At 46.3% G+C, this 27,556-nt stretch overlaps 1 protein-coding gene across 2 annotated transcripts; it reads left to right on the forward strand.

Moving 5' to 3' along the window:
• Positions 1 to 1,815: 1,815 nt before the first annotated feature.
• On the forward strand, positions 1,816 to 26,208 carry SPP2 (secreted phosphoprotein 2). Of its 2 annotated transcripts, none has more exons than XM_034786399.1 (7): positions 1,816 to 1,977; positions 2,067 to 2,191; positions 5,855 to 5,977; positions 8,380 to 8,490; positions 14,088 to 14,142; positions 14,941 to 15,048; positions 25,902 to 26,208. In XM_034786399.1, exons 1-6 carry the CDS (start codon positions 1,926 to 1,928, stop codon positions 15,036 to 15,038), a joined length of 564 nt encoding a protein of 187 aa, XP_034642290.1. In that variant the 5' UTR covers positions 1,816 to 1,925; the 3' UTR covers positions 15,039 to 15,048; positions 25,902 to 26,208. The 2 variants fall into 2 exon arrangements, with proteins under 2 accessions (XP_034642290.1, XP_034642291.1); XM_034786400.1 differs by having other exon boundaries at positions 14,971 to 15,048.
• The last annotated feature ends 1,348 nt before the right edge of the window (positions 26,209 to 27,556 follow it).

A 27,556-nucleotide genomic window follows, 5' to 3' on the forward strand; every position in this document is an offset into this window, starting at 1 on the left:
AGCGGCTGAGCCAGCACCTCCTGCAGCCCCCAGGGGCTCTACCTGCCTGGCCGGGGGAGGCATCCCAAGGCCGGAGGGCTGCCCACGGGCTGCCCTTCACCCCCCTGCAAGCCACCTTGACCGTCCTCGACGCGCTCCCTGGGGCTGCCGTTTTTTTGTTTTGTTTTTTGTTTTGCTTTGGCAATCCGGCCGGCTTTTTTTTTTGCCTGGGGCGGCAAAAAAGCTAGAGTCGGCCCTGTTGGCGGCAGATGGAGTCCCCCTAGAGTGTTTCTGGCGCTTTCTTTGCAAGTTCCCAGAGGCTGCTTCTGAGGGCTCTGATACGTAAGGTTCTGTCTCATCACCTCACCTGCTCAAGGTGTGTGTGAGGCAACTAGACGGATTATCCAGGAAGCACAAGATCAGTGGTCCGGAGGGCTGATAGACTCCACCAAGCCTTGTTTGTCCCAGCCCCCAGCAATCTAATGTAATGTTTCTCCCCCTCATTTCTGCAGTACTTATTAAATCTGGGCTTCTGACCCAGTACGTCTGACCCAGTACATTCTGGTACTTGACATGCAGCTGTCTAGCAAGTTCCCTTGTGTCCTCTATGTTCAGGAAGGTCAAACGAGGACTCAGCCACCTATATGGTAAGAATAATCCTGCTGTTTTCAAGGCTATGTCAGAAATCTTAGCCGTCAGATCTGCAAACGTATTGTGTATCAGGCACTAGCTTAATGCACAGAAGAACATTCATGACAGTCCTGTTACTCCAGATAGGCTTGTAAATCACTTGAGTGCCTGTGAAACTTTTACCCTCTAGCTCTCACTGAAAGTTAGCGAGGCTGAGGCACCTACATTACTTAGGTTCTTTGGAAAACTTTACCCAGACTTGTTGGGTGGCTTCCCTGTGGTACAGGCACCAGAGCTGCCTCAGACATCTGATAATCTGAACTGGAGGATTGACTGGCGCTTAATCGCTTCGCTTTTGGCATGTTTGAAATCACATCTCATGAACCTCTTGATTAGCTGCCTTCTGGCAAAATAGAAGCATGAAGGCTTTAAATCATCTGTGAGCGGACCTGTCATGTGTCCAACTCCTGTTGTGTCCGATTTCACCCTGTAAACTCTTAGAGCTTGAGCAAAGATCACTAACTTTAAAAGTTGACTAAATATCCATAATTACTCTGCGGCAACTCAGATCTGCTTACCGCAGCATCAGTGGGGTATCAGGGAGCTGGTTCTGGCCGTAATTTCTTTGCTTAGCTTGGCTCGAAACTTGGTAAAAGTTAGAGCAGCCTAGAGGCTTCTCTAGTTTGCACCAGCTGGCAGTGGTTCTTGGCAGGACTGTCTGCCAGCTGACAATAGCCAGAGCGCAGCAGTGCCCTGGCCATGCCCCTGCCACCAGCAGCACATCCCTTACACCTGGGCCAGGTGCAGGGGTGGCTTAAGAATTGGCCAGACCAGCTTTACATGGACAAAAAAATCCCCATGCCAGGGGAATTCTCTGCTGCCCAAATGGGACCGGAATGTGGACCCTTTGTCTCAGGAGTAGTGCAAAGGGGCTGGATTAGGTCTGATCCAGTGGCTTTAAACTGAAGAGCAAAGGCTAGAAGCAAACTGATATAACTGGATGTGGAGCTTGTTAGGAGCTGTATTTCTGATGCTCCCTGAGGTCTCTAATTTGGTCGCAGACTTGTGGAGAAGTATTGCAGACAGTACCCCTTTGATGAAGAAATCCCACAAGCAGTAGAAAGCCTAACAAATATTTGCCATTAGATCAATCCTTTCTGTTTAAAGTGCAATGTTTGTAGTTAAACTCTGACACCAGAAGGTCAGGTGGAGTATCAAGGTTGCAGTATATAAAGGCAGAGAAATATATGCTGGAAAGCTGATGGGAAGAGTTTGCTGCTTCGAGGGGAAAAGTTAGGTTTTTCAGAGGAGAAACCATGAAGACCTTATTCATTTTTGCCCTTGTGATGAGTGTTTGGTCTTGTTCTGGTAAGTTCCTCTAAACAGGAAGAGCATCCATTCTTACTGGATGAATGACCAATGCTTGTTTTAATGGGCCTGTGATATGTTTGTGTCAGGGTTGCCGGTGTATGACTATGAACCATCCATCATGGAAGAAGCTCTGCGTGCCTCCATTGGAAGAGTGAATTCTAGATCACAATGGCCAGCCCTGTTTGGCATCGTCAGGAGCTACGTTAGAGGGGTGAGTGTGGAGCTGGTCAAAAGAATGTCACTGACATGTTTGTGGTTGGGAAAAACCAGGAAATGGCAACCAATTTTCTTTTGGTTTGGAATGCGCTAATTTTCTTCCAAAAAAAAAAAGTGATTTTTTTTTTCTTGGGCATTGAGTCAACAGTCTTGGTTTTCAAAAACTAAAATCATTGTTTTTGGAAAACCAAAATGTTGTCGGTTTTCAGCTTTTCATTCGCCATAAAAAACGTGGGTTTTTTTTTTTTTTTTGAGGGACACTTCAAGGAAAAACAATGTTTTCAAAATCTTCCATGGAAAAATAATTGGCATTTTCATTCAGCTCTAGAAAAGTGCTCTCCTGTTTTGGGTGCATTGTAATGTGGCTCAGTTAAATGTTTCTTGGCCAGCATTTATAATATTTAGTAGATGCACTTGTCCTTATCACTTATGGTCACCATTCATGCAGTCTAAACATAGACTCATAGACTCTAAGGTCAGAAGGGACCATTATGATCATCTAGTTTGACCTCCCGCATGATGCGGGCCACAAAAGCTGACCCACCCACTCCTGGAATAATTCTCGCCCTTGACTCAGCTGTTGAAGTCCCCAAATCATGATTTAAATACTTCAAATCGCTGAGAATCCTCCAGCAAGCGACCCCTGCCCCATGCTGCGGAGGAAGGCGAAAAACCTCCAGGGCCTCTGCCAATCTACCCTGGAGGAAAATTCCTTCCCGACCCCAAATATGGCGATCAGCTGAACCCCGAGCATGCAGGCAAGATTCTCTAGCCAGTCCTCCTGGAAAAGTTCTCTGTAGTAACTTTTAATATCCCATCATTGACCATTGTTATTGACCTATTGACTAAAATCACTGTATCCCATCAAACCATCCCCTCCATAAACTTATCAAGCTTAATCTTAAAGCCAGAGAGGTCTTTCGCCCCCACTGTTTCCCTTGGAAGGCTGTTCCAAAACTTCACCTCTCTGATGGTTAGAAACCGTCGTCTAATTACAAGCCTAAACTTCCCGACGGCCAGTTTATATCCATTCGTTCTAGTGTCCACATTAGTACTGAGCTGAAATAATTCCTCTCCCTCCCTGGTATTTATCTCTCTGATATATTTAAAGAGAGCAATCATAACCAAAAGAAGGCTGAGGGGGGATAAGGTAAACAAACCGAGCTCCTCGAGTCTCCTTTCATACGACAGATTTTCCATTCCTCGGATCATCCTAGTGGCCCTTCTTTGTACCCGTTCCAGTTTGATTTCATCCTTTTTAAACATGGGAGACCAGAACTGCACACAGTACTCCAAATGAGGTCTCACCAGTGCCTTGTATAACGGAAGCAGCACCTCCATATCCCTACTAGAAATACCTTGCCCCATATTCTACTGTCATGTGTAACTGGCACTAGCTGCCTTCAGTGCCTACAACTTCCTCAGAAAATTGCTTTAACAGGCTCACGTTTCTTATGCTCAATTGTTATTCCACAATGGACTTTTTGAAAAGCAAAAAAACAAATGTGATTTTCACCCCCCTAGCCCAGTGACATATGCTGTAACTACTGCATTTTGATATAAAATTAAGAGGCTTGCATTCCCAGACAAACCCAAAGCCCCACTGTTTCTAAACTTTGAACTTGGAATGTACCTAGTCCTGCATGATGAGTGGTCCCATGGTCCTGCTGGAATAAATCTAGTTTGGAAATATTGCGGGTAGCAAGGTTGGAAAATAAGGTGCTGAAAGTGAAAGGGAGATTCACTGGGTCTGAAAGGTCAATAAGAATGGGAGGAAGAGGAGAGAAGACCTTAATACATATAACTGCAAATGTACCTACCAGTCTTTAAAGTTTTTCACGTTTCCTGCTGGACGGTACAACTCAGCACCTGTTCCGTTAATAGTATTATTGAACACTTATATTGTGAGTAGTGCCAAAAGGCAACAACCAGATTTGGCCCCAAGGTGCTAGGCACTGTACAGACACTCTTTTTAAGGGTCTCACTTTGGAAATTGATTGTTACACAGCTTCTGTGACATTTATAAGCTAAAATAATGAGATGACAGACTTATAACATAGCTGGGCATGAATAAACCATGGGGTGAACGGTAAGTTGCAATTGCAGGAGTAATGACTGAAAGAGAAAACGCAGGAAAGATTTCCTTTTAGCTCAATAGGGAGCTTTTTTCCTAACACAATCATCCTTGGGGTTTTTTGGTATAACAGATTCCTCATAAATAAGGTTAGTTAACAGTAGATACAGGTTAACTGTCACTTGTCTGTGGGCTGGTCTACACTTAGTCCGGACTTCGGACTAAGGTACGCAAATTCAGCTACGTTAATAACGTAGCTGAATTCGAAGTACCTTAGTCCGGACTTACCGCGGTCCAGACGCGGCCGGAAGTCTCCCCCCGTCGACGCCGCATACTCCTCTCGGCGAGCTGGAGTACCGGCGTCGATTGTGAGCACTTCCGGGATCGATCCGGGATCGATTTATCGCGTCTTAACCAGACGCGATAAATCGATCCCAGAACATCGATGGCGTGCCTCCGGACCAGCCGGTAAGTGTAGACTAGGCCTGTGATTCTCCACCCTTGACAGCTCATTGTTGGAACTGTTTACAACACACAAGGCAGAGCTGCAATTCAACAGTAGCTTTGCTGTTGAGCTGAAAGGTGCTAATGACGTGTGTGTGTGTGATGCATAACCAGCCTGACTCTCTCATTAGGGAGACAATGTGAGTTTCCAGTGTCAGCCCTTAGAGCAGGGGTGGCCAACCTGAGCCTGAGAAGGAGCCAGAATTTACCAATGTACATTGCCAAAGAGCCACAGGAATATGTCAGCAGCCCCCCATCCGCTTCCCCCTCCCAGTGCCTCCTACCCACTGGCAGCCCCGCCAATCAGCGCCTCCCCACACCCCCGGGTCAGCTGTTTCGTGGCGTGCAGGAGGCTCTGGGGGGAGGAGGGGGAGGAGCGAGGGCATGGCAGGCTCAGGGGAGGGGGCGGGAAGGGGTGGAGAGGGGGCAGGGCCTGTGGCAGAGCAGTGAGCACCCCCCGGCACATTGGAAAGTTAGCGCCTGTAGCTCCAGCCCCAGAGTCGGTGCCTATACAAGGATCCGCATATTAACTTCTGAAGAGCCGCATGTGGCTCCGGAGCCACAGGTTGGCCACCCCAGCCTTAGAGCTCCAAGGTTCCTTTTGGATGGCAAAGCAGCCACCCAGGAGAGCTGATGCCCACACTCTTTCAAAGCTCATATACTCCCAGAGAAAGATCTGTGAGCTCAGGGGTGCACCAGGTGTAAAATTCCAGGACTGGGGCAGAAAGGGAACTGTTTAATTAAGCAATTTACACTGGCAAGAGACCATAGAGAGTGAGGTGCTGCTTGGGGCCATCACGCCTTACCTGAGGCTTCTGCAGGAGGAGTTGCTAGTGTGGAGCTTTTACCAACTCTGTTCAAGGAAATAAGATGTGGTGTAACTGGTTTATTTACAAAATGTCCACAAGAAAATACCCTGTTATTCTGCTCCAGTCCCTGATATTCTGGTGGGATACTGACTCTCAAGGCCCTGATTTCTGCCACAGTTTGGCAAAGAGGCAGTAGTACCGTGTACTTTACACAGGGGAAAAAAACCCGAGCAGCAATCACACATGCTATTGGCCTTTCCTTCTTATACAGGTTGACCTGTTGGATAACAATGACTATAGTATAGTGCTGGACTTCATTGTTCGAGAAACCACCTGCACTAAAGATTCAGAGAAGGATCCGTCCTTGTGTGACTTCAGAGTGGGACGCTATTTGGTAAGCATGCCGGGTCTCCTAGAATGAAAAACACCCTCTGTGTGATTGAACATGGCCTGGGAATAGGTCAGTTTTTGTGCTGATCATTCAAGGCCTTTGCTAAGCAAATACTTGGCTTGAAGCATTAAGTAAATGACATTTGAGGACTGGCCACAATACATAACCTGCTGTAGACTCCTCCCTGCTCAACATGCACAAGGTGGGAGAAAGGGGGGTATTCCACGCCACGTTAGAAAGGACCAGACCAAGCCCATCTTCATTATTTTACATTGCCGCACTTAACAACACAGGTGTAGTTAAGATGTTTTTTTCACAGCAAAAAATACCCGACTGAAAAATTGCTCCTACATCTTCCTCTCCACGATGAGCATATTCATAAATTCCAAGGCCAGAAGGGACCATTGTGATCATCGAGAATGACCCCTTGTGGGTGGAAGCCAGGCCAGAAAACTTCCCTGAATTAATTCCTGTTTGAACTAGAGCAGATCTTTTAGAAAAGCAGCCAAGCTTGATTTAAAAATTGCCTGTGATGGAGAATCCAGCACAACCCTTGGTAAATTGTTCCAATGGTTAATTCTCCTCACTGTTAAGAGACACTTCTTTTTTTCTTGTCTGAATTGATGTAGTTTCAACTTCCGGGCATTGGATGCTGTTGTATCTTTTGTCAACTAGATTGAGGAGCCCTCTGTTATCAAATGGTCCATTACCTGTGTAAGTACTTCGATGTTGACCAAGTCATCCCTTAACCTTCTGATTGAGCTCCTTGAGTTTTCCAGTCCTTTAATCATTCTCGTGGCTCTTTTCTGAATCCTCAGCAATTCCCGAAGGATATTGAGAAATTAGAGACGACAGAACTGGACACAGGATTCCAGTAGCAGTCATACCAGTGCCAAACAGAGAGAGAATAGAACCTCTCTACTCCTACTCAAGATTCCCCTGTTTATACATCCCAAGGATCACATCAACCCTTTGGGCCATGCTATCACTCTGGAAGTTCAAGTTCATGGTGGACACCATGATGTCCAAGTCCGCCCTGCTTCCCAGGGTAGTCCCCCGTGTAGCTGGTCTGCTACCTGGATGAGCATAATATGAACACCAAGCTGCTGTTTGAGGATATTTAGGATTCAGTAAAAACCAATGCTTATCTGATGGTCACTCAACCAGCTAGCCCCAGGATGGGAGTGGAAGGAAATGTGGCTTAAAGCCACCTCTGTACACAGTCTCCCGCTCCTGAGCTGAGCTATATGAGGGCCTGTTCCCTGGCATAGAGCAGAGCAGCCCATAGGACTCTGAGTCCTCTATCAGGCAACACTTGTTAACAGGCCAACTGAAGTCCATCACAGGGCCACACCCAAGTCCATTGGCAACTAGACAGTGGATTTTATCATTTAGGGGAGTCCCTATCCAGTGGCTGAATTTGATGCATGTGTGTATGTCTGCGATTGTGTCCTTACTCAGCTCGGTCAGGTAAAGTACAGGAAAGTTCCCCCAACTGAGGGAATAGGAGTTTCAAACTGTCTTCTCTGCTTTGTGTCGCTTACAGGCAATCCTAATAAACGTGCAAAAGTATGAAAGTACAATATCAAAATATCACCAGGAGGGAGCTAAGGGCAATCCTGCAGTACCCCATCACCTAAAATAGGTGTGTGTTGTGCTTCAGTTTGTGTGAAACTACCGCTTAATCATTAAAGCCTCCGGTCTGGTGATTAAAGAAGTAATTTAAAAAAAAGTGGGACTACCACCAGCTCAGCACCATTTGGCTCCCCATCTGCAATCTCAGAGAACCAAAGGGATGAAAAGGGCCTCTGAAATGTAGATGGTCATAGAGTTTAAAGCCAGAAGGGCCCACCAGATCATCAAGTCTGACCGCTTGTATGACTGGCCACTAAACACCACCCAGCCCAACAACCAGAATTAGACAAAACACTACAGCCTTCAGAAGACTAAATTATTGGGTGGATCAGGGACTGATGTTCTCCCTGCCCTGGAGGAGTTCCTTCTGTGGGGGCTGAGGAACACTGGGGAAGCAAGGTGTGAGGCACCTCACCTTAGCGCTGTCCATGCTGCACCTATTTGTGGTTGGGCAGAGAGCAACAGTCTCCAGAGCATGGGGGTGATGTCTTTCAGGAGCACAAAAGCCAGACACACCCAGTTCAAAAATGGAAATACTCAAGAGACTGGTGACTACACTGAACTGCCACAAATAAGTTTTGCTGGAAGACCAGAACCAAAGGCTAATCCAGAGTTGTGAACAATGTGCGCTCTCAGGTCCCTGCTCTTGGTAGCTGGCTATCAAAAGGCTGCATGACTTTTGATTGAAACTTGTTCTCCGGACAGTGCCAGTAGGCTTATGCCATAGCCTCCATAGCTGCATGGATGAACTCTATTTTGATCTGTTGCAGCAAACGGCCTTCTGCAGAAGTACAGTGCGGGTCTCTGAAGAGCAGATACAGAACTTGGCAGTTTACTGCAGCCAGGATGGGTCCAGCTCAGAATCCTCAAGCAGCGAGGAGGTAAGGAAGCGGAAAATTTGCTTTTGCCATGCTACTTCGTCTTAGGGAAAATTCTGCCTCGGGTGCACATGGGCTCGGCTTCCAGTAACCTGACTAGGAGTTGCACATGCATATCTGAAGACACCCTGCCTGCATTGATCGTTCCACTGAAGCAGTGAATGACAGAGACAAAAGTGGTGATCGCTTTAGGGGGGAAAACAGCCCTTCAGCACACCGCCAACAAAGAACAAAAACTGCCTCTCCCGACAGGGCTCTGTTCCCCTCTCCGGGTCTGGAACTTGGCTATTTGGTCTCATGCATCACCCCAGATCAGCTGGGATCTTTGATTTTCCCTGATGGATGCCATGGGAGAACTTGAGTTGCAGACTCTAATTCTACATTGTCCTGCATAGTATTTGTAGGCATGAACATAGAGATACAGATATGCAGCTCTAATAGTCAGAAACAAATACAATTTAGTCACCTACTCTTCTGTTTTGCTGTTCAAGTCATCACTAGTCCAAGCACTTCTTGTTACAACTAAAGCACTTTCACTCTGGGAACTGTTCCACATCCTTCTTTGGTTTTGATCTGCCTCGCTCGATTCCTAGACTTGAGTAAAAAGTTGGATCAAAACAGCTGAGCTCCACCTGGCTGTTTCAAAACCATGCAAATGTGCACATTTTCAAAGACTTTGATGCAAAACCAGGTTCATCTGGGTGCCAGTTTTCCCACTGCTAGACAAACATGTTCCTGTATTTCCAGATTGTAACAAAGCAAGAAAGCAGCTGAGTTCTGGATGGTGTCATAGAATTATAGAAATGTCTGGGGGAAAGGGCCCTATCTAGTCCATCCCTAAAATTTTCCTAAAATCTAATTGAAATCTTCCTTGCTGCAGATTAAACTCATTATATCTTGTCCTACCTTCAGTGAAGACAGAGAGCAATTGGTCACCATCTTCTTTATAACAGCCTTCAAATATGTTAAGGGCTATCAGGTCCTCTCCCCACCCCTCCGCCCCAGTCTCTCTTTCTCAGTATTAAACATGACCAGTTTTTTTAACCTTTCCTCATAGGTAGGCTCAGAACGATTAGATTTTTGTCAGTAAATGTCAATTTCATTGGCTACACACAAACCGACAAAAAAATAGTTCCATCAATAATACTCAAAATGTACAGATAGGCAAAGTAAGAAAAATGCTGCTTCAGAATTTTAGTTGTATATTTTGACATGTGATATTGGCGATTTATGATATTGGTGATTAAACTATTACAAAGCTTTAACTTTTTATATCGGTCTACTGTCTTTAACCAGGCATTCTCTGATTCCCCCATAATTTCCTGCAACTGGGAATATTTAAATAAATAAAAATAGAAAAAATGCTTAAAAATAAATATTGAGATTATCCATAGGTTTTTTTAATTTCAAACTCGGCCAAGCCTACTCATAGGTCAGGTTTTCCAAACCTCTTATCACTTCTGTTGTTCTTCTCTGGATTCTCTCCAGTTTGTCCACATCTTTTCTAAAGTGTGGTGCCCAAAACTGGACACAACACTCCAGCCGAGGCCTCACCAGCGCTGAGCAGAGCAGCAGTTACCTCCTGTGTCTTCCAGCACTCCTGTTAATACACCCTAGAATATTAGCTTTTTCTGAGACTGCATCATACTGACTCATATGCCATTTGTGACCCACTATAACCCCCAGATCCTTTTCAGTAGTACTACCACCTACCCAGTCATTCCCCATTTTGTAGTTGTACATTTGAGTCCCCCTCCCCGCCCCCAACTGTAGTACTTTGCACTAGTCTTTATTGAATTTCATCCTGCTGATTTCAGATCAATTCTCCAATTTGTCTAGGCCGTTTTGAATTCTAATCCTGTACTCCAATGTGCTCACAACCCCTTACAGGTTGGTGTCCCCCACACATTTTATAAGATACTCTCCACTCCATTATCCTAGTCTTTAACAAAAATATTGAACAGTACTAGACCTAGGACGGACCTCTGCGAGACTCCACTAAAGGCATCCTCCCAGTTTGACAGTGAACCACAGATAACTACTCTTTAAGTACTGTTCTTCAACCAGTTGTGCCACCCACCTGGCAGTCATTTCATCTAGGCCACATTATCCCTGCTTGTTTATGAAAATGTCATTTGGGACTTTGTCAAAAGCCTTATTAAAATCAATATATATCATGTCTACTGCTTCCCAGCCATCCACTAGGCCAAAGGAAATTAAGTTGGCATGATTCTCAGTGGTGGCAGATGACAGAACAAGGAGCAATGGTCTCAAGTTGCAGTGGGGGAGGTCCAGGTTGGATATTAGGAAACACTATTTCACTAGGGAGGTGGTGGAGTCTCCTTCCTTGGAGGTTTTTAAGGCCTGGCTTGACAAAGCCCTGGTTGGGATGATTTAGTTGGGAATTGGTCCTGCTTTGAGCAGGGGGTTGGACTAGATGACCTCTTGAGGTCCCTTCCAACCCTGATATTCTATGATTCTATGATTTGTTCTTGACAAATTCATACTGGCTATTCCTTATTACTCTATCAGCCTCTAGGTGCTCACAAATTGATTGTTAAATTAATATTTGTTCAAGTAACCTTGCAGGTATCAAAGTTAGGCTGATTGGATCATCTTTATTCCCCCCCTTTAAAGATAGGTACTATGTTTGCTCTTCTCCAGTTCTCTGGGATCTCACCCACCCTTCGTGAATTCACAAAGATAATCGCTAATGGTTCTGGTTGCATCAGCTAGTTCCAGAAGTACCTTACAGTGGATTTTGTCAGGCCCTGCCGACTGGAAAACATGTAACTTACCTAAATATTTATTCTTTAACCTGTTCTTTCCTTATCCTGGCTTGTGTTCCTTCCATCTTGTTAATATTAATTGTTAAGCTTCTGGTCACAATTAAGTCTTTTTAGTGAAGACTGAAGCAAAATAGGTATGAAACACCTAAGGCCTCTTGATGTCCTCCATTATTAGCTATCCTTGCCCACTTAGTGGCAGACCTACATTCTCCTTTGTCTTTCTCTTGTTCCTGTGTATTTACAGAACCTTTTCTTAGGACTGGTCTACATGAGGAAATTAGGTTGGTATAACTACGTGGCTCAGGGATGTGAAAAATCCACACCCCTTAGTGATGCAGTTAAACCGATCTAATCCCCAGTGTAGACAGAGCTAGGCTTATGGGAAAATTCCTAGCTATACTGCTGCAGTACTTTAAGTATAGACAAGCCCTTATTGTGTTTTATGTCCCTTTCTGGGTATAACTCATTCTGCACCTTGCTTTTCTGATTTTGAACCTGATTTTGTTACATTTGGTGTATGAACATTTTGCACCACTCTGGTTCTTGTTAATTGTCATGGTGTTTAAAGTTGGGCCCAATAATTATATTCAGAGATTAAGTTTGCATTTCAGGCAAAAGCTTATAGTGCCAGAGTATGGGAATAACTTGTGCCTGTAGCAAGGCAGTCTGGTTCCCAGCTGCCCTGGAGAGAGACGAGCCCCTCCGGACGCCAAAGTGGGCGGAGCCAGTGGAGCTTGTGCCCGCCCCCCAGAGGTCAGGGCGCAGGACAGGAAGTACAAAAGCCCAACCCCAGAGCTCACTAGAGCCCCAGCCGCCAGAGAAGCCAGACACTTGTGACCTAGCTCCCGGTTGGGAGACTCCTGCAGTCTGCGATCAACCCAAGGACTGGCCAGACCAGCTGAGGCCTGATGCCGACCAGACCCTGGAGAAGCTGTTAAGCCTGCCTGTGGCAAGTTACCCCGAGGAACTGCCAAGCCTGCCGCTCGCCGAGTACCCTAAGGAGCCCATGGTGCTCAATTCCTTGGAGGACACCGTCCAAACACAGGTACCTCTAGAGGGGGAGGTAGGAAGTAGCCCGGGGGCAGCCGACCCTAGTCTGGCTGCAGTACTCCCAGAGCCGATGTCAGTGTGTTGCGGTCAGGATCCCCACTGACACAGCAGTGGGCCATCTGCTGCTGTTAGGGCCCCGGGCTGGGACGCAGTTGAGTGGGTGGTCCTGCGTCCCCCCTGGCACCCAACATGCGGGTGGCCGTCTCCCCCTCTCCCAGGCCCTTCGGAGCCAGGGCCTAGGCCTCCTGAACTCATTTGTTTGCTCAGCCCCTGCATAAGGGACTCTCGACTGCCCCGCCCTGAACTAGGGCCCGGGTCTGCGGAATCGAGCTGTTTGTTGGTCTCTACTGTTGCCGCGGCGTGAAACCCCGCGGCCAGGCTAGTTCCCCTGAAATAACCTGATGGACGTAGCGAGGCGGTCTGGTTCCCCGCCCCCCGGAGAGGGCCGAACCCTTCTACCGTGCCATTGGTTAAATGTTAGAGCACAATGAATAACTTGGAGCAAATAAGATTCAAACTTCAGCATCTTTAATTTGTCAGAATAGCTTGTGACGTTCTTGTGTTCAGTCCCTATTCCAAACTGTTCAGAGAATACGTTCTAGGAATTCACAATCTGTAGCATGGAAGCAGTGCAATTTGAGTGTTTAAAATTCAAGCTATGTGGGTAAATTTGGAGCATTGGTTCTGTTTCCTGACTAACATGACTCCTACAGTGGGGTTTCAATGTAAATACTCACTTTTTGGAGTAGAATCCTTTCGGTGAATACTCTTTTAACAGTCATTTAAAATTGTCAATTGCAGCCATTATTCCTGTCAGGAAACACAGTTGCTATAGTATTCATGGAGCATAGAAGCCAAAGGGAAGTGATGCCAGAGAAAAAGGGAAATAAGTTTCTTTCTGCAAAAGGTGCCCTGCAAATCTGCCTTTGGAGGTTATGGTTTAAATCAGGAGTTCCCAGCCTGGCATGTTGTGAATAGGTGTTGGGAGTGGGATGAGGGGGCACATCCACCCTGTCCTTCCCGGTCACACCACAAATGCTAGCTTAGCCGAACCAGGTTGAGGCAGTCTTGCCATGGATTGGCTGAAGGGCCAGCCTGGGCACCAGTGAAGTCAGTTAGAACCACAGAGCACGTGTCTCTGTAGCAACAGGAGAGGGGAGAATTCCTGCTTGCTTGCGGGTGGGGTTGGTTGGAAGTGTTGCACAGCATCAGAGAAGCTGGCTTGGAACGGAGAATTTCTCTGGCCATATGTTTGTTACCATAAATGGCCTGGGGTGGGGATCAGTCATCTTCCAACAAAATTCCCAGTGACTTCAGGGGGGCAAGATCAGGCTTATGGCCATGTGATGCTACTGGCAGGCAGGAAGAGAGTGACTGGTATAAACTGTTCAGGCTTTAGAAAACCCCAAAGGCTCCAAGCCAAGGACCCTAATCTCATTGGTTTCAGAGGCTCTAATTAACAATGGGATACCTTTGAAAAGCTCCTCTTGATTTGGCGGGTGTGGGGAGCCTCTATTTCCAGGGTTCCATTTTAAAGGTGATTTCCCTGCATGCCAGCCAGGGCTACCAAGCCAGTTTCCTCTTGGACTGGTTGTCCCTTTTTCAGTACTCATATTTCCTTAGGCTGGTTCAGTGATGTTTTTTCCAAACGGAGTTACTTCAAACGAGATAAAATCATAGCAAATCCAAAAGGCTGCCTTTGACTGTGGCTTACTTTGACAGCTCGGTATATATGCCTCTTAAAGATGTCTTTACTTTTAGATGATGTTCATGGAAATGATGGCCCCAAACAGAAGGGGTGACAGTCGCAATGAAGGTAAGTAATCTGGGTGATTGACTCTTCGTCACTCAGAGGTTTGATGCATATCGTTGGCAGCCTAACAGACAAGATTTCTCTTACCCCCTTAACTACCATATAACCACCATAACCTAAGTATAGGTGCTTTGAATTCTTGATATACTCTTGAGGCAATGAGGCTCGGGTGAATGATCTGATTGGAACGGGGTTAAAAAAAACCCCTGACTTACTGATCCAAGGTGGGGGTGAGATAGGGAAGCATAACTTGAGGGAGTGGCCAATGTCGAATGATAGCAATGCAACCAGACGCAGGACCAGACGATCGCTACCTTTCACGGGGATGGGAGGGCGTGTAATTCTGAGAGCGTGGAGAGGGGAGCAATCTCAGGCAGTGGTGAGCCTTGCATTCTCCCAGTGCCCACCAGCACAATCTCTTTCCAAGCTTCCCCTGGGTAAGTGTTCTGGAATGGAAGATTGATTTAACCTTTTCAAAATTGGTTTTGGGCTGAAACTCTTTGCCAAAGTTGAGCTGAATTCATTAATAGCATTTTGGGGGTGAATTTACTCTTTGCCCAAAACACTTTACACCTGCTAGGCCAATGTTTAATAGCATGGTGTATAGATCTCTCCATATTTACCTCAAGTCTGTACATCACGATGTTCACCTCATCAGAAGTTGGTATGTGCTTTTTCCGTATGGGGTTGGACCCCGACTGTCCTAACCCTTACTCGGATGCTTTGAGGGGGATGTCCTGCTCAAACTGTACATGAGAATGCTGAAGGGACCCACTAACATCTCATGTTCTTTTCCAAAAGCTCAACTTGCTCCTGAGGCCTTCTCTGCAGGGAGAAGACGCCAGAGCTATAAAGCTCAGCGCCAATCCAGTAAAGCCAACTCCTACGCATTGGAATAACCCCACTCAGGTAAATACACTTGCTTGAATGTGCCTTCTATCAAGATATGTCCTGGGACTTCAGAGTCTGATTGCTTAGAATAGATGACCTCCTGGGAATATAGGAATCCATAAACTGTGACTTGGCTACTAGTGTGCTGGAAGCCAGCCTGTCCTGGGAATTTAGGGTATGTCTACACAAGCAGTAGCCCACGGTAATGAGTCTCAGAGCCTGGGTCTACAGACTCGAGCCGACAATAGCTTTGTAGATGATTGGCCTCTGGCTCTGAAGCCCGCTCTGGGATCTGAGCTTGAACATCTGCAGCTATTTTTAGCACTACAGTGCGAGCCCCAGTCTGTGGACCCAGGCGCCGAGACTCGCTGCTACTCGTACCGACTTTACTGATGGGAATGCCAATGAGACAAGCAAGAATGGAAACAGCACTACCGCTGTGTTACTCAGGTAAAAAGAAATGCTTGCAGTTCTACAATGCAACGGCCACATTAAGGGAACACCTTCACATGATGTGCTGTCTAGTCCAGTGTGGAAATGAACTAATAACTAATGAACACTAAACTGAAGTGTCACAGCAAGCAAAGAAACGATATGAAAAGATGGAGTTTGTCTGTAGCCCATCCAGTCTGCTCTCTCATCCAAATGTAATGGTTTGGCAGTCTCTTTAACTGCCCCCTCTCTCGTCCCCCCACATTTTCTGTGAGCCTGGCAGGCATTCAGGACTGAATAGCTCCATGGACAGGTAGTGACTGGAGGCCACAGCGATCAGATAGCTTTTGGGGAGACTGTCATGTTTATGGGTTTAATCCCCTTCCACATCCCCAAAACCACCCCCACAAATAAATCCTTGACTCAGCAGGCTAGAATGAACTCTGGTGTTTACAGGCCTGCACACTTCCATCTCTACCATTTTTCTCGACCTGTCTTGGTTGATACAGGGGAAATTTCTGTCAGCAATAAAGCACATCGGGCCTTTTCAATTGACTTTGGCTCTGGATCGTGCCCTTGTTGAGATGTCTCATGTGAGGGCACATCTTCAATGCTCTCTCTCTCTTGGTGAGTCGTGACTGTGTTCCTGCTGTGTAGCCATGTTTGATTCAAATGCACACACAGGTACAACTTGGCAGCCATTCAGACTGTTCTAGGAATAAAGGCTAATGTAAAGCTTAATCTAGAGCTTCAGGGCGGTCTAGTGGCTGGAGCACTGGAATGGGAACCATAGAATCATAGAAGATTAGGATTGGAAGAGACCTCACAAGGTCATCTAGTCCAACCCCCTGCTCAAAGCAGGACCAGCACCAACTAAATCAGGGGTTCTCAAACTGGGGGTCGGAACCCCTCAGGGGGTCATGAGGTTCTTACATGGTGGGGGGGAGTCACGGGCTGTCAGCCTCCACCCCAAACCCCGCTTTGCATCCAGCATTTCTAATGGTGTTAAATATATAAAGTGTTTTTAATATATCAGGGGAGTCGCAGTCAGAGGCTTGCTATGTGAAAGGGGTCACCAGTACAAAAGTTTGAGAACCACTGAACTAAATCATCCCAGCCAGGGCTTTGTCAAGCTGGGCTTAACCTCTAAGGATGGAGATTCCACCACCTCCCTAGGTTACCCATTCCAGTGCTTCACCACCCTCCCAGTGAAATAGTGTTTCCTAATATCCAACCTGGACCTCCCCCACTGCAACTTGAGACCATTGCTCCTTGTTCTGTCATCTGCCACCACTGAGAACAGCCGAGCTCCATCCTCTTTGGAACCCCCCTTCAGGTAGTTGAAGGCTGCTATCAAATCCCCCCTCATTCTTCTCTTCTGGAGACTAAACAATTCCAGTTCCCTCAGCCTCTCCTCATAAGTCATGTGCTCCAGACCCCTAATCATTTTTGTTGCCCTCTGCTGGATGCTTTCCAATTTTTCCACATCCTTCTTGTAGTGTGGGGCCCAAAACTGGACACAGTATTCCAGATGAGGCCTCACCAGTGTCGAATAAAGGGGAACGATCACGTTCCTCGATCTGCTGGCAATGCCCCTACTTATACAGCCCCAAATGCCGTAAGCCTTCTTGGCAACAAGAACACACTGTTGACTCATATCCAGCTTCTCATTCACTGTAATCCCTGCGTTCTTTTCTGCAGAACTGCTGCTTAGCCAGTTGGTCCCCAGCAGTGCATGGGATTCTTCCGTCCTAAGTGCAGGACTCTGCACTTCTCCTTGTTGAACCTCATCAGATTTCTTTTAGCCCAATCCTCCAATAAGTCTAGGTCACTCTGGACCTTATCCCTACCCTCCAGCATATCTACCTCTCCCCCCAGCTTAGTATCATCCACGAACTTGCTGAAGATGCAATCCATCCCATCATCCCGATCATTAAAGAAGATGTTGAACAAAACCAGCCCGAAAACCGATCCCTGGGACACTCCGCTTGATACCGGCTGCCAATTAAACATTGAGATATTGATCACTGCCCATTGAGCCTGACGATCTTGCCAGCTTTCTATCCACCATATAGTCCATTCATCCAATCCATACTTCTTTAACTTGCTGGCAAGAATACTGTTGGAGAGGTATCAAAAGCTTTGCTAAAGTCAAGGAATATCATGTCCACCACTTTCGCCTCATCCACAGAGCCAGTTATCTCATCATAGAAAGCAACCAGGTTGGTCAGGCATGAATTGCCCTTGGTGAATCCATGTGACTGTGCCTGATCACCTTCCTCTCCTCCAAGTGCTTCAAAATGGATTCCATTTTTTAAAGACTGGCACTATATTTGCCTTTTTCCAATAGTCTGGAACCTCCCCTGGTCACCACGAGTTTTCAAAGATAATGGCCAATGGCTCTGCAAACACATCAGTCAACTCCCTTAGCGTCCTTGGATGCATTGCATTCAGCCCCATGGACTTATATATGTCCAGCTTTTCTAAATAGTCCTTAATCTGTTCTTTCACCATTGCGGGCTGCTCACTTCCTCCCCATACTGTGCTGCCCAGTGCAACAGTCTGGGAGCTGACCTTGTCTGTGAAGACCGAGGCAAAAAAAGCATTGAATACTTCAGCTTTTTCCACATCATCTGTCACTAGGTTGCCTTCCCCATTCAGTAAGGGTCCCACACTTTTCCTGACCACCTTCTTGTTGCTAACATACCTGTAGAAACCCTTCTTATTACCCTTCACATTGCTTGCTAGCTGCATCTCCAATTGTGCTTTGGCCTTCCTGATTACACCCCCGCATGCTTGAACAATATATTTATACTCCTCCCTAGTCATCTGTCCAAGATTCCACTTCTTGTAAGCTTCATTTTGTGTTTAAGCTCACTGAAGATTTCTCTGTTAAGCCAAGCTGGTCGCTGGCCATATTCTTTCTGCACATCAGGATGGTTTGTTCCTGCACCCTCAATAAGGCTTCTTTAAAATACAGCCAGCTCTCCTGGACTCCTTTCCACCTCCATATTAGCCTCCCAGGGGATCCTGCCCATCAGTACCCTAAGAAAGTTAGTCTGCTTTTCTGATGTCCAGGGTCCATATTCTGCTGCTCTCCTTTCTTACTTTTGTCCAGATCCTGAACTCGACCATCTCATGGTCACTGCTTTTCAGGTTGCCACCCACTTCTACTTCCCCAACCAATTCTTTCCTGTTTGTGAGCAGCAGGTTAAGAGTAGCACGGCCCCTAGTTGGTTCCTTCAGCACTTGCACTAGGAAGTTGTCCCCAACACGCTCCAAAAACTTCCTGGATTATCTGTGCACTGTAGTATTCCTCTCCCAGCAGATGTCAGGGTGATTGAAGTCCCCCATGAAAGCCAGGGCCTGTGATCTGGAAACTTCTGTTAGTTGTCCAAAGAAAGCCTCGTCTACCTCATCCTCCTGGTCTGGTGGTCTATAGCAGATGCCCACCATGACATCACCCTTGTTGCTCTCGCCTCTAAACTTAACCCAAAGACTCTCAACAGGCTTTTCTCCAGTTTCATACTGGAGCTCTGAGCAATCATACTGCTCTCTTATATACAGTGTAACTCCTCCACCTTTTCTCCCTTGCTTGTCCTTCCTGAACAGTTTATACCCATCCATGACAGTGCTCCAGTCACGTGAGTCACCCCACCTAGTCTCTGTTATTTCAATCACATCATAGTTCCTTGACTGTGCCAGGACTTCCAATTCTTCCTGCATGTTTCTCAGGCTTCTTGTGTTTGTGTACAGGCACTTGAGATAACTAGCCGATTGCCCTACTTTCTCAGTATGAATCAGGTGGCCTTCCCTGTTGGACCCTCCTCCTGGTGTTTCCTCTCAGTATCCCACTTCCTCACTTACCTCAGGGCTTAGGTCACCATCCCTCAGCAAACCTAGTTTAAGGCCCTCCTCACTAGGTTAGCAAGCCTGCCTGCGAAGATGCTCTTTCCTCTCTTCCTAGCAATCCTCCTTCCTGGAACATCATCCCATAGCCCAAGAATCCAAAGCCCTCTCTCTGACATCATGCATTTACCTCCACAATTCGATGGTCCCTACCTGGGCCTTTTTCTTCAACAGGGAGGATGGACGAGAACACGACTTGTGCCTCAAACTTCTTTATCCTTCTTCCCAGAGCCATGTAGTCTGCAGTGACCCACTCAAGGTCATTCTTGGCAGTATCATTGGTGCCCATGTGGAGAAGTAGGAAGGGGTAGCGGTCTGAGAACTCGATCAGTCTTGGCATACACTCCATTACATTGTGAATTCTAGCTCCAGGCAAGCAGCACGCTTCTCGAGTTTCCCGGCCTGGATGGCAGATGGATGACTCCATCCCCGTTAGGAGGGAGTCCCCGAGCACCACCATCCGTCTCCTCTTCTTGAGAGTGGTGGTCATGGAACTCCCATCCCTAGAACAATGCATCCCATGCCTTCCGGCCGATGGGATCTCCTTCTGATCCCTTCCCTCAGATGACTCTTCCAAACCATTCTCCACCATAGTACCTGTGCAGAGAGCCTGAAAACGGTTTCTTACATCTATCTGCATTGGGGGTACATGGGTTCTCCTCTTTCTTCTTCTGGAGGTCACATGCTGCCAATTTTCTTCCCCGTTCTGCACTGCCCTCTCTGATTCTTCAGCATGCTGTGCCTGCAATACCAAACACTGAATTCTATCCAGAAAATCTTCATTTTCTCTGATGCAACACAGGGTTGATACTTGGGTCTCTCGTCCTTTAACCTTGTCTTCCAATATGGAGACCAGCTTGCACTTACAGACGAAGTTGCTTCTATCCTCCAAGAGAAAGACAAACATGGCACATCCCATGCAGGTCACAACAGCTGATCGCTCACTATCCATATTGTCTTCCTTCTAAGAGCCTCTTCAGATGTAGTACTTACTGCTCACAGATGCCTGAAAGGCAAAAACGCTTTGGGAACTCCCCGCAGCTGAACTCCCTCTGTTGGCTTCTCCTCTGTGGGCCGCTCACTCAGTTTGCAACCGGCTGCTTTTTTATAAGGCTGCTGTTTGGAAGCAGTTGCCCCGGTTCAAAGCCTTCTCTCCAATCAACCACTCAAGGCAAAAGCACTCCCAGTTCACGCTTTTCAAAAAAACAACCACCCAGTCAAACAGCCCCTGCAACTAGCTCCAGTCAAACAAATGGTCACAGCAGACAGACACTCGAATATTGACCCCACCAGCTCACAACACAGCCCCCCTAATGCAGCACCCACCGTAGCCCCTCTTGGACCGTTCCCAGGCAAACTCCCTCTGTTGGCTTCTCCTCTGTTCGCAGCTCCATCACGGACCTGCTCTGTGACCTTGGGCACATCCACTTCCTGTGTCTGTCATGTCTGTTTAGAGTCTAAGGTCTCTGGAGCAGTCTCTTTGAATCCTGCCTAGCACAATGGAGCCTTGAGGCCCTACTGTCATACAAACCATTATCTCTGTATTACAGTATCGAAGAGAACAAAGAGGCAATGTAACTGCAGCAGCTGTTCATTACACCTCCACCTGCAGTCTGGCTGCAAGGGTAACAGTATTTAGAGTCTAATTAATGCAAATAACAGTGAAGGCACAAGCAATTCGTTGGCTTCAGTAAGCCTCGCATTGCACAAACTGCCTTTGCTAACCTACTTCTGAGAGGCTGCGTGGGAGTCGTTCTAATTGCTGCTGCTATTTCACCCACCGTATCATGCGACAGAGAAGTTAATCTAACGGAAAGTGACTTTAAATGAGATGAATGTGCACATCATGGAGATAGCTGGTTAGCATTTTAAACACTTTCAAAGTCCGCTGAGGAAAAGGAAAGTTGTTCTTTAAGCAGAAGAATCTTTCTGCAGGATAAAAGATGGCCTGTGTGCAGTTCCTATGAACCATGTAACCACAGCATGATTGGCACCGTTGCTGACAGCCCGGGCAGAAAGAGCTAGGATACCATGCCATGTGTGAGGAAACTGAACTCACTTTTCTGGTTTGGAAAAATGATAGTTTTAGACAAAGATTAATGTCAGTGAGTCACTGACAAACCCCGAGCAGCTGTTGTATCCTGAGCCAGATTCTTGTTTAAAATTACACGGAAGGGGAGACTTACTTTTTCCTTCAAACAAGAGGTCAACATTAAAAAGAGAAAACTCAGTGCTCTGCTAGCTCAGGGCTTGTTTTAGTTCATCATGCTATTTAAAACATAATCCTTTCCCTATGTCTGTCCTCTTTTATGCTCGTCACAAGTCATGGCAAGCTGGCACACAGTTTTCATTAGTGCTTTTCCTTTTTACAAAAAGAAGAACAGGAGTACTTGTGGCACCTTAGAGACTAACAAATTTATTAGAGCATAAGCTTTCGTGGACTACAGCCCACTTCTTCGGATGCATATAGAATGGAACATATATTGAGGAGATATATATACACACATACAGAGAGCATAAACAGGTGGGAGTTGTCTTACCAACTCTGAGAGGCCAATTAATTAAGAGAAAAAAAACTTTTGAAGTGATAATCAAGCTAGCCCAGTACAGACAGTTTGATAAGAAGTGTGAGGATACTTACAAAGGGAGATAGATTCAATGTTTGTAATGGCTCAGCCATTCCCAGTCCTTATTCAAACCGGAGTTGATTGTGTCTGGTCATTCAGTGACAGACCTGCGGGTGGCTATATTACAACAGAAAAACTTCAAAAACAGACTCCAACGAGAGACTGCTGAGCTAGAATTGATATGCAAACTAGACACAATCAACTCTGGTTTGAATAAGGACTGGGAATGGCTGAGCCATTACAAACATTGAATCTATCTCCCCTTGTAAGTATTCTCACACTTCTTATCAAACTGTCTGTACTCGGCTAGCTTGACTATCACTTCAAAAGTTTTTTTTCTCTTAATTAATTGGCCTCTCAGAGTTGGTAAGACAACTCCCACCTGTTCATGCTCTCTGTATGTGTGTATATAGATCTCCTCAATATATGTTCCATTCTATATGCATCCGAAGAAGTGGGCTGTAGTCCACGAAAGCTTATGCTCTAATAAATTTGTTAGTCTCTAAGGTGCCACAAGTACTCCTGTTCTTCTTTTTGCGGATACAGACTAACACGGCTGCTACTCTGAAACCTTTCCTTTTTACGTAATCTTTGACCTTTCTAATTTCTTCCGACTTCCAGTGTGAGGCTGCAGCATCGTTCTAGCATGCAATTTATTTTCTTCTAGCTGGCTTTTTTCCCATTACGAGGCTCAAGAGGACAAAACTAAAGCTAAATCAAGAGGAAAGAAAAGGTTTGATTTCCCTTAATGTGCTAAAACAAAGATTAAAATAAATCCAACTGGCTGTGGTTGGATTGTGAATTCATTCCAATGAGCTCAGTGGAGTGGCACCAAGGATGAATGTATCTCGTTCATCTATAGACCTACGGCAGGGTGCGCGTGTTAATTTTATGTATAATTTTTATTTTAAAAACTTCTTTTGCTCAGATCTTGCATTAGAAATACTGGGTTTTCTTTGGTTTTGCTGGCAAACTAGTGAAATGACCTCAGAAGGGTCAAGAGACTGTAAGAAGCATGATTGGGAGGGGAATGGAGTGTGTCAGACTGCCTAAAAATCTGTATGCATTTTTAATAGCTCTCTAAACCAGCTTCTACTAAAACTTGGGAGGGAGGTGAGAGATTCTCTTTGAATGAATTCACATCCCTTCTCCTTTGAATTTAAAGAGTGCAAGGTCTCCCAAACCAGTTCTCCCCCAAGAAGTCATCTTGGTAAAACAGTAATATCACCAATATTTTGTGTTCCCTAAGGTATAAAGCATACATACCCCCCCTCGCCCCAAAATAAAACCACCCACACCTAAAAACAAGCAAGCAGGAAAACATCCTTTTAAAGGAAAATAAAGCAAATGGAGAGGAACATATGACTCTTAAAAATCTTACCTGCTTTCTTTCTTAGGATCAGCTGAAAATGTTAAGCTGCCAATGGTAAATATGGGCCAGAGACCCCCAGCTGAGGGCTAGGCTTTGGATGTTCCAAAGGTCAGAGGTGTGTGGATCGGGAGTTTTAGGAGAAGCTTGTCAAAGCCACAAAGGGCTGTGGAGTGCCTGCTTCCCCTTTGTGCCTCTGGAAATCTCTCTTTGCTGGAGTCAGCTATGAAATCTGCAGCTGGGTTTGTTTTCTGAACCCCTCTCATGTCCAGGGTTGGGGGTGTGTCCCTGAAGTTTAAGGTAAAACAAACAAAGCAACAATCCCCTGATTCTACTTCAAGTAACCTGTAGGTCATCACTGTTTCTAATGTGTTTTCTCTGGCTTAATCACACCAGGGCAGTCTCTCCTCAAAGCAGATCGGGTCCAAAGCAAAGTAATGGGGGGGGTTTGAAACATAGACAAGGCCAGATCTTCAGCTGGGATAACTTGCCATTGACTGCAATGGAACTGGGCATCTGACTCCCATTAGAGTAGACCCTGAATACAAAAGGTAATTGAGAAGAGATCGAACAGAGTGGATAAGAGTGTGACAGCATAGACTAGTGGGATTTTCCAGCAATGAAAGAGCCAGCCTAGCCAATCATGGACTTAGCCTTATGTGTGTCCCCTAATAGGAATCCTGGATGAAAAATACAGAGAGGATCTGAGAGCTGCCCCAGTCCTTCTAGGCAAAGGATAGTCCCAATGCAGGATGCATCATGTTTCCAGGGTGTGGGAGGAAAAGACCTCATCCCTGGTGTACTCATTAAGAGACCACCTCTTTAGGCACAGCGTTGCATTCTCCATAACTTTGTGCATAGCCCTGGGTTATCATTCACTTCCCCCACCTCCCCTCATCCTCCACAGGAGGTTTGTCTCTGTTCGGTGGAAAGAAAAAAACCCTGCAAGCTGGGAGCTGTTGCATAACTGATGAGCGCGGAGTGAGTGTTCATCCTGGCACAGAGCCAGGGCCCTTTATTTCACCATTATGCAACTTGGGTGAGGTGGCAGGCAGCGGCAAAGATCCTATTTCCTTGCAGCTGTTGTCCCTTCCCCAGCAGAATCTGCTCTTGCTACCTCTGCGCTCTGAATCCGATACCCCCGGCCTGCTTATAACCGAGAATGCCACAGACTGCTTTCTGCCGGAGAGCAAAGCCCAGGTGACCTGACAAATAGAAGAGTGGCTACAATAGTCCACGCCAGCTGTTCTGAAGACTTGTCACTTTCTCTGCCATTTAGCAGTCGAGGAAACTGTCTCTCTGACTTTCCAGAATGTGCCTTTCCCTCTCGGACCCGCTGTCTATAGGTCTTTGCTCTTGTTGCTGTCTAGGAATTGCTACTGCTCCCAAGAGACTCCGAACTAGGTACAAAGCCTATTGAAGCCAATGGCAAGTTTCCTTTTGACTCTGCAGTTCGGAGGGCCTGATCCAAAGTCGCTGATTTATTCCCAGGCAAAGGCAGACTGATGGAGGCCCCATAGCTTTCTCCCGCACTGGCAAGCTAGCATCTTTCATAAGCACCAAAGATTAAATCCGTGTTTACCCCCACAACTGATACGTAGCCCAGGGAGTGGTGATGTCTGCTTCCTCACATAGGTGGGGAGTTACACACCGGGAGGGCCACGGCTAGCCCAGAGAATAGCTCTTTGTCCATGATCCTACCGTCCTTCTGGTCTCTGAGACTGAGTGCTGCTTACAGTGCTAGTTCTCTGACCTGGACACCTGTTGGTGAGGAACTGAGTTGAGGCCACAAACTTGTTCACACAAGCCAGCCAATGGCTGTTAGCCGGTGGGGGAAGTTGGTGCCTCAGTTGTTTTCACTTATTTATAAAACGGCAGTGTGCAGGGAAATGCTTAGATATGAGATTTCTGGTTATGATTACATCATGAAAATGTGGTGGAGCATGCTGGAGACATGCTCATATGTCCTCCAGAAACACCATGTAACCCAAGTGTACAGTGCCCACGGTAGCCTTTGATTTAACTGCATTTCCCATAAAACCTGGCACCATGTTATGACTAGAAATGGCTCCTCCTTTTAGACTCTCCATTGTACTGCTAATTGTCGTTCGCTAAAGCTGGTTTAGGTCACTTTGTACATTTTGTATTGTGATCTCTTCAGTTTTGCCTGGGTTAGCCAAACATGGTCTTGCTATTTGCAAAAGTTTGAAGGACTCCTTTGTAGGCACATGAGAGAGACAAGGTGGGTGAGGTGATATCTTTTATTGGGGAGAGGGACCTTGTAGGATTGGCTTTTCAGCATACCTTTGTGAGCAATTGCCATGGAATATTATGGACCCTCTTTACTGAACACCAGAAGTGTGAGATGGCACTGCAGGGTGTGAACTGATGTTGATGCTAAAGGAAATAATTTGTAGCTGGTATGAATACAGCTTTATACACGGTCTCCTTTCTGAAGCTGTGTCTGATTAGGTTTTGTTAACACTGAATGCTTTAACTATGATTTGTTTCCTTTCCTTTTCTTTTTTTTAAAGTAAATTGAGGATCCAACAGGACCAGAAGCCAAAGAACCAGCACATGAAGGAGGAACTTGACAGCAATTAACTTTATTACATCAGCAAAAGCCATTCTGTAACATATTGACTCTCCCCCACCGCACACTTTCCATTGCATGGCAAATGTCGATTGAAGTATGCACACAAATGTGTGGAAATGGGCATTCAATCGCATTGCTGTATATTAGGGCTCATTTGGAGAGCTGTCTCATGCGCCTAGCATAACTGTCTCCAATGTGTGGTGCGTCATCTCATAATGGTGCTATTAAAGGATCATTATATCATCTACATGTGCTGGGTGGCTCACTGGCCGGCGACACTCATCGCTTTCTGTTGCGCTCGTTACTAACTCTTGTTCAATTTAAAACACAACAAACAATTTCTGCCCTCTATGCCTTTCTTTCCACACACAAACCAGGAAGGGGGTCTAGTGTCTCTAGAGAAGGTATGTGCAAAAGGGGCAAAGGCTATGTGGATTTATTTAGTCACCTTCGTGGAAAAAGGTCAGCTCTTCAGATAAAAGGTATGTGCCGCCTCAAACATTGGGGTACAATTTACTGACAAGTCCTACTCTCTAAATTTAGACAAGGGGACAGTAAATCAGGGTAATTGTACCAGCTTCCTCTTGCTTTATTGTGATTTCCCATCACAATTAATTTGTGTAATTCTTTGCATATGCAAATAACTCAGTATAGTGCGTGGTGGAATGGGGGAAAGGAAGGGCATACTGAAAAGGGGAAGGAAGAACCGTGCTTCTGGCTACTTGCTAGCAGCCAGGATCCTTCCCTTAGAGCCCTGCGCCAGTAGCTTAGCGAGATAGTAAATTCCTTAGGGGTGGTACTAGTCTGAGTAATCTTCCACAGAGCAGCAGTGACACTATCGGCTACTACCTCCTAAGAGGTGAAGTAAACACTGTAGTCCTTGTACCCTTTCTCTATAGCAGGTGGAATGGAAGAGAGAAAGAGCAGAAGCTCCATGGTAATGACAGATCCTGGTCCTTGCCTTTGAAATGATGCTGCGTGAGTCAGCAAAAGACACCTTGACAGAGCAGGGCAGAATGGCACAGAATGAGGGCAGACCCCCTCCCTGGACTTCTAGTGTCCTGGTCCTAGGGTGACCAGACAGCAAGTGTGAAAAATCAGGACGGGGAGGGAGGTATAGGTGCCTATAAGAGATATAGCCCTAAATATCGGGACTGTCTCTATAAAATCAGGACATCTGGTCAACCTACCTGGTCCCTCCATCTGTGGAGTGGCAGTGAGGATTGCGGGAACGAGTAGTTAGAAATATAAAAAACAACCCAACATAAAAAATAGGAGTCCTAGGTTCTATTAGAGGTGGTTGGAAACTTTTCTGACAAGAGTTCCATCAGAAAATGCTGATTTGTTGAACCCAAAATGTTTCACAAAACCAGTTCAGTTTTGTCAAATGGCAGGTAGGGTCCTCCAGAGCTCTCCCTTCCAGAAAACCTGCCTGGCTCCCTGCAAGCTAAGCCGGGGTTCCAGCTTCTACCTGCCCGGGAGCTAGAAGCCTGAAAGTCCTGGCTCTGCAGCAGGGTCTAGGGGCCAGAAGCCCAGCTCCAGTTTAAGGTAGGGCTTGCAGCCGCCCCGTCACAGCGCCCGGAATACGGAAGC

Source organism: Trachemys scripta, chromosome 11, assembly GCF_013100865.1.
Source record: "Trachemys scripta elegans isolate TJP31775 chromosome 11, CAS_Tse_1.0, whole genome shotgun sequence".
NCBI lineage: Eukaryota > Metazoa > Chordata > Testudines > Emydidae > Trachemys > Trachemys scripta.

Bases quoted from the DNA above. Each gene is read 5' to 3' on its own strand.
- SPP2 (XM_034786399.1), top strand. From the start codon at position 1,926: ATGAAGACCTTATTCATTTTTGCCCTTGTGATGAGTGTTTGGTCTTGT. The intron at 1,978-2,066 runs GTAAGTTCCTCT...TGTTTGTGTCAG, and splicing joins GAGTGTTTGGTCTTGTTCTG to GGTTGCCGGTGTATGACTAT. The intron at 8,491-14,087 runs GTAAGGAAGCGG...CTTTACTTTTAG, and splicing joins AATCCTCAAGCAGCGAGGAG to ATGATGTTCATGGAAATGAT.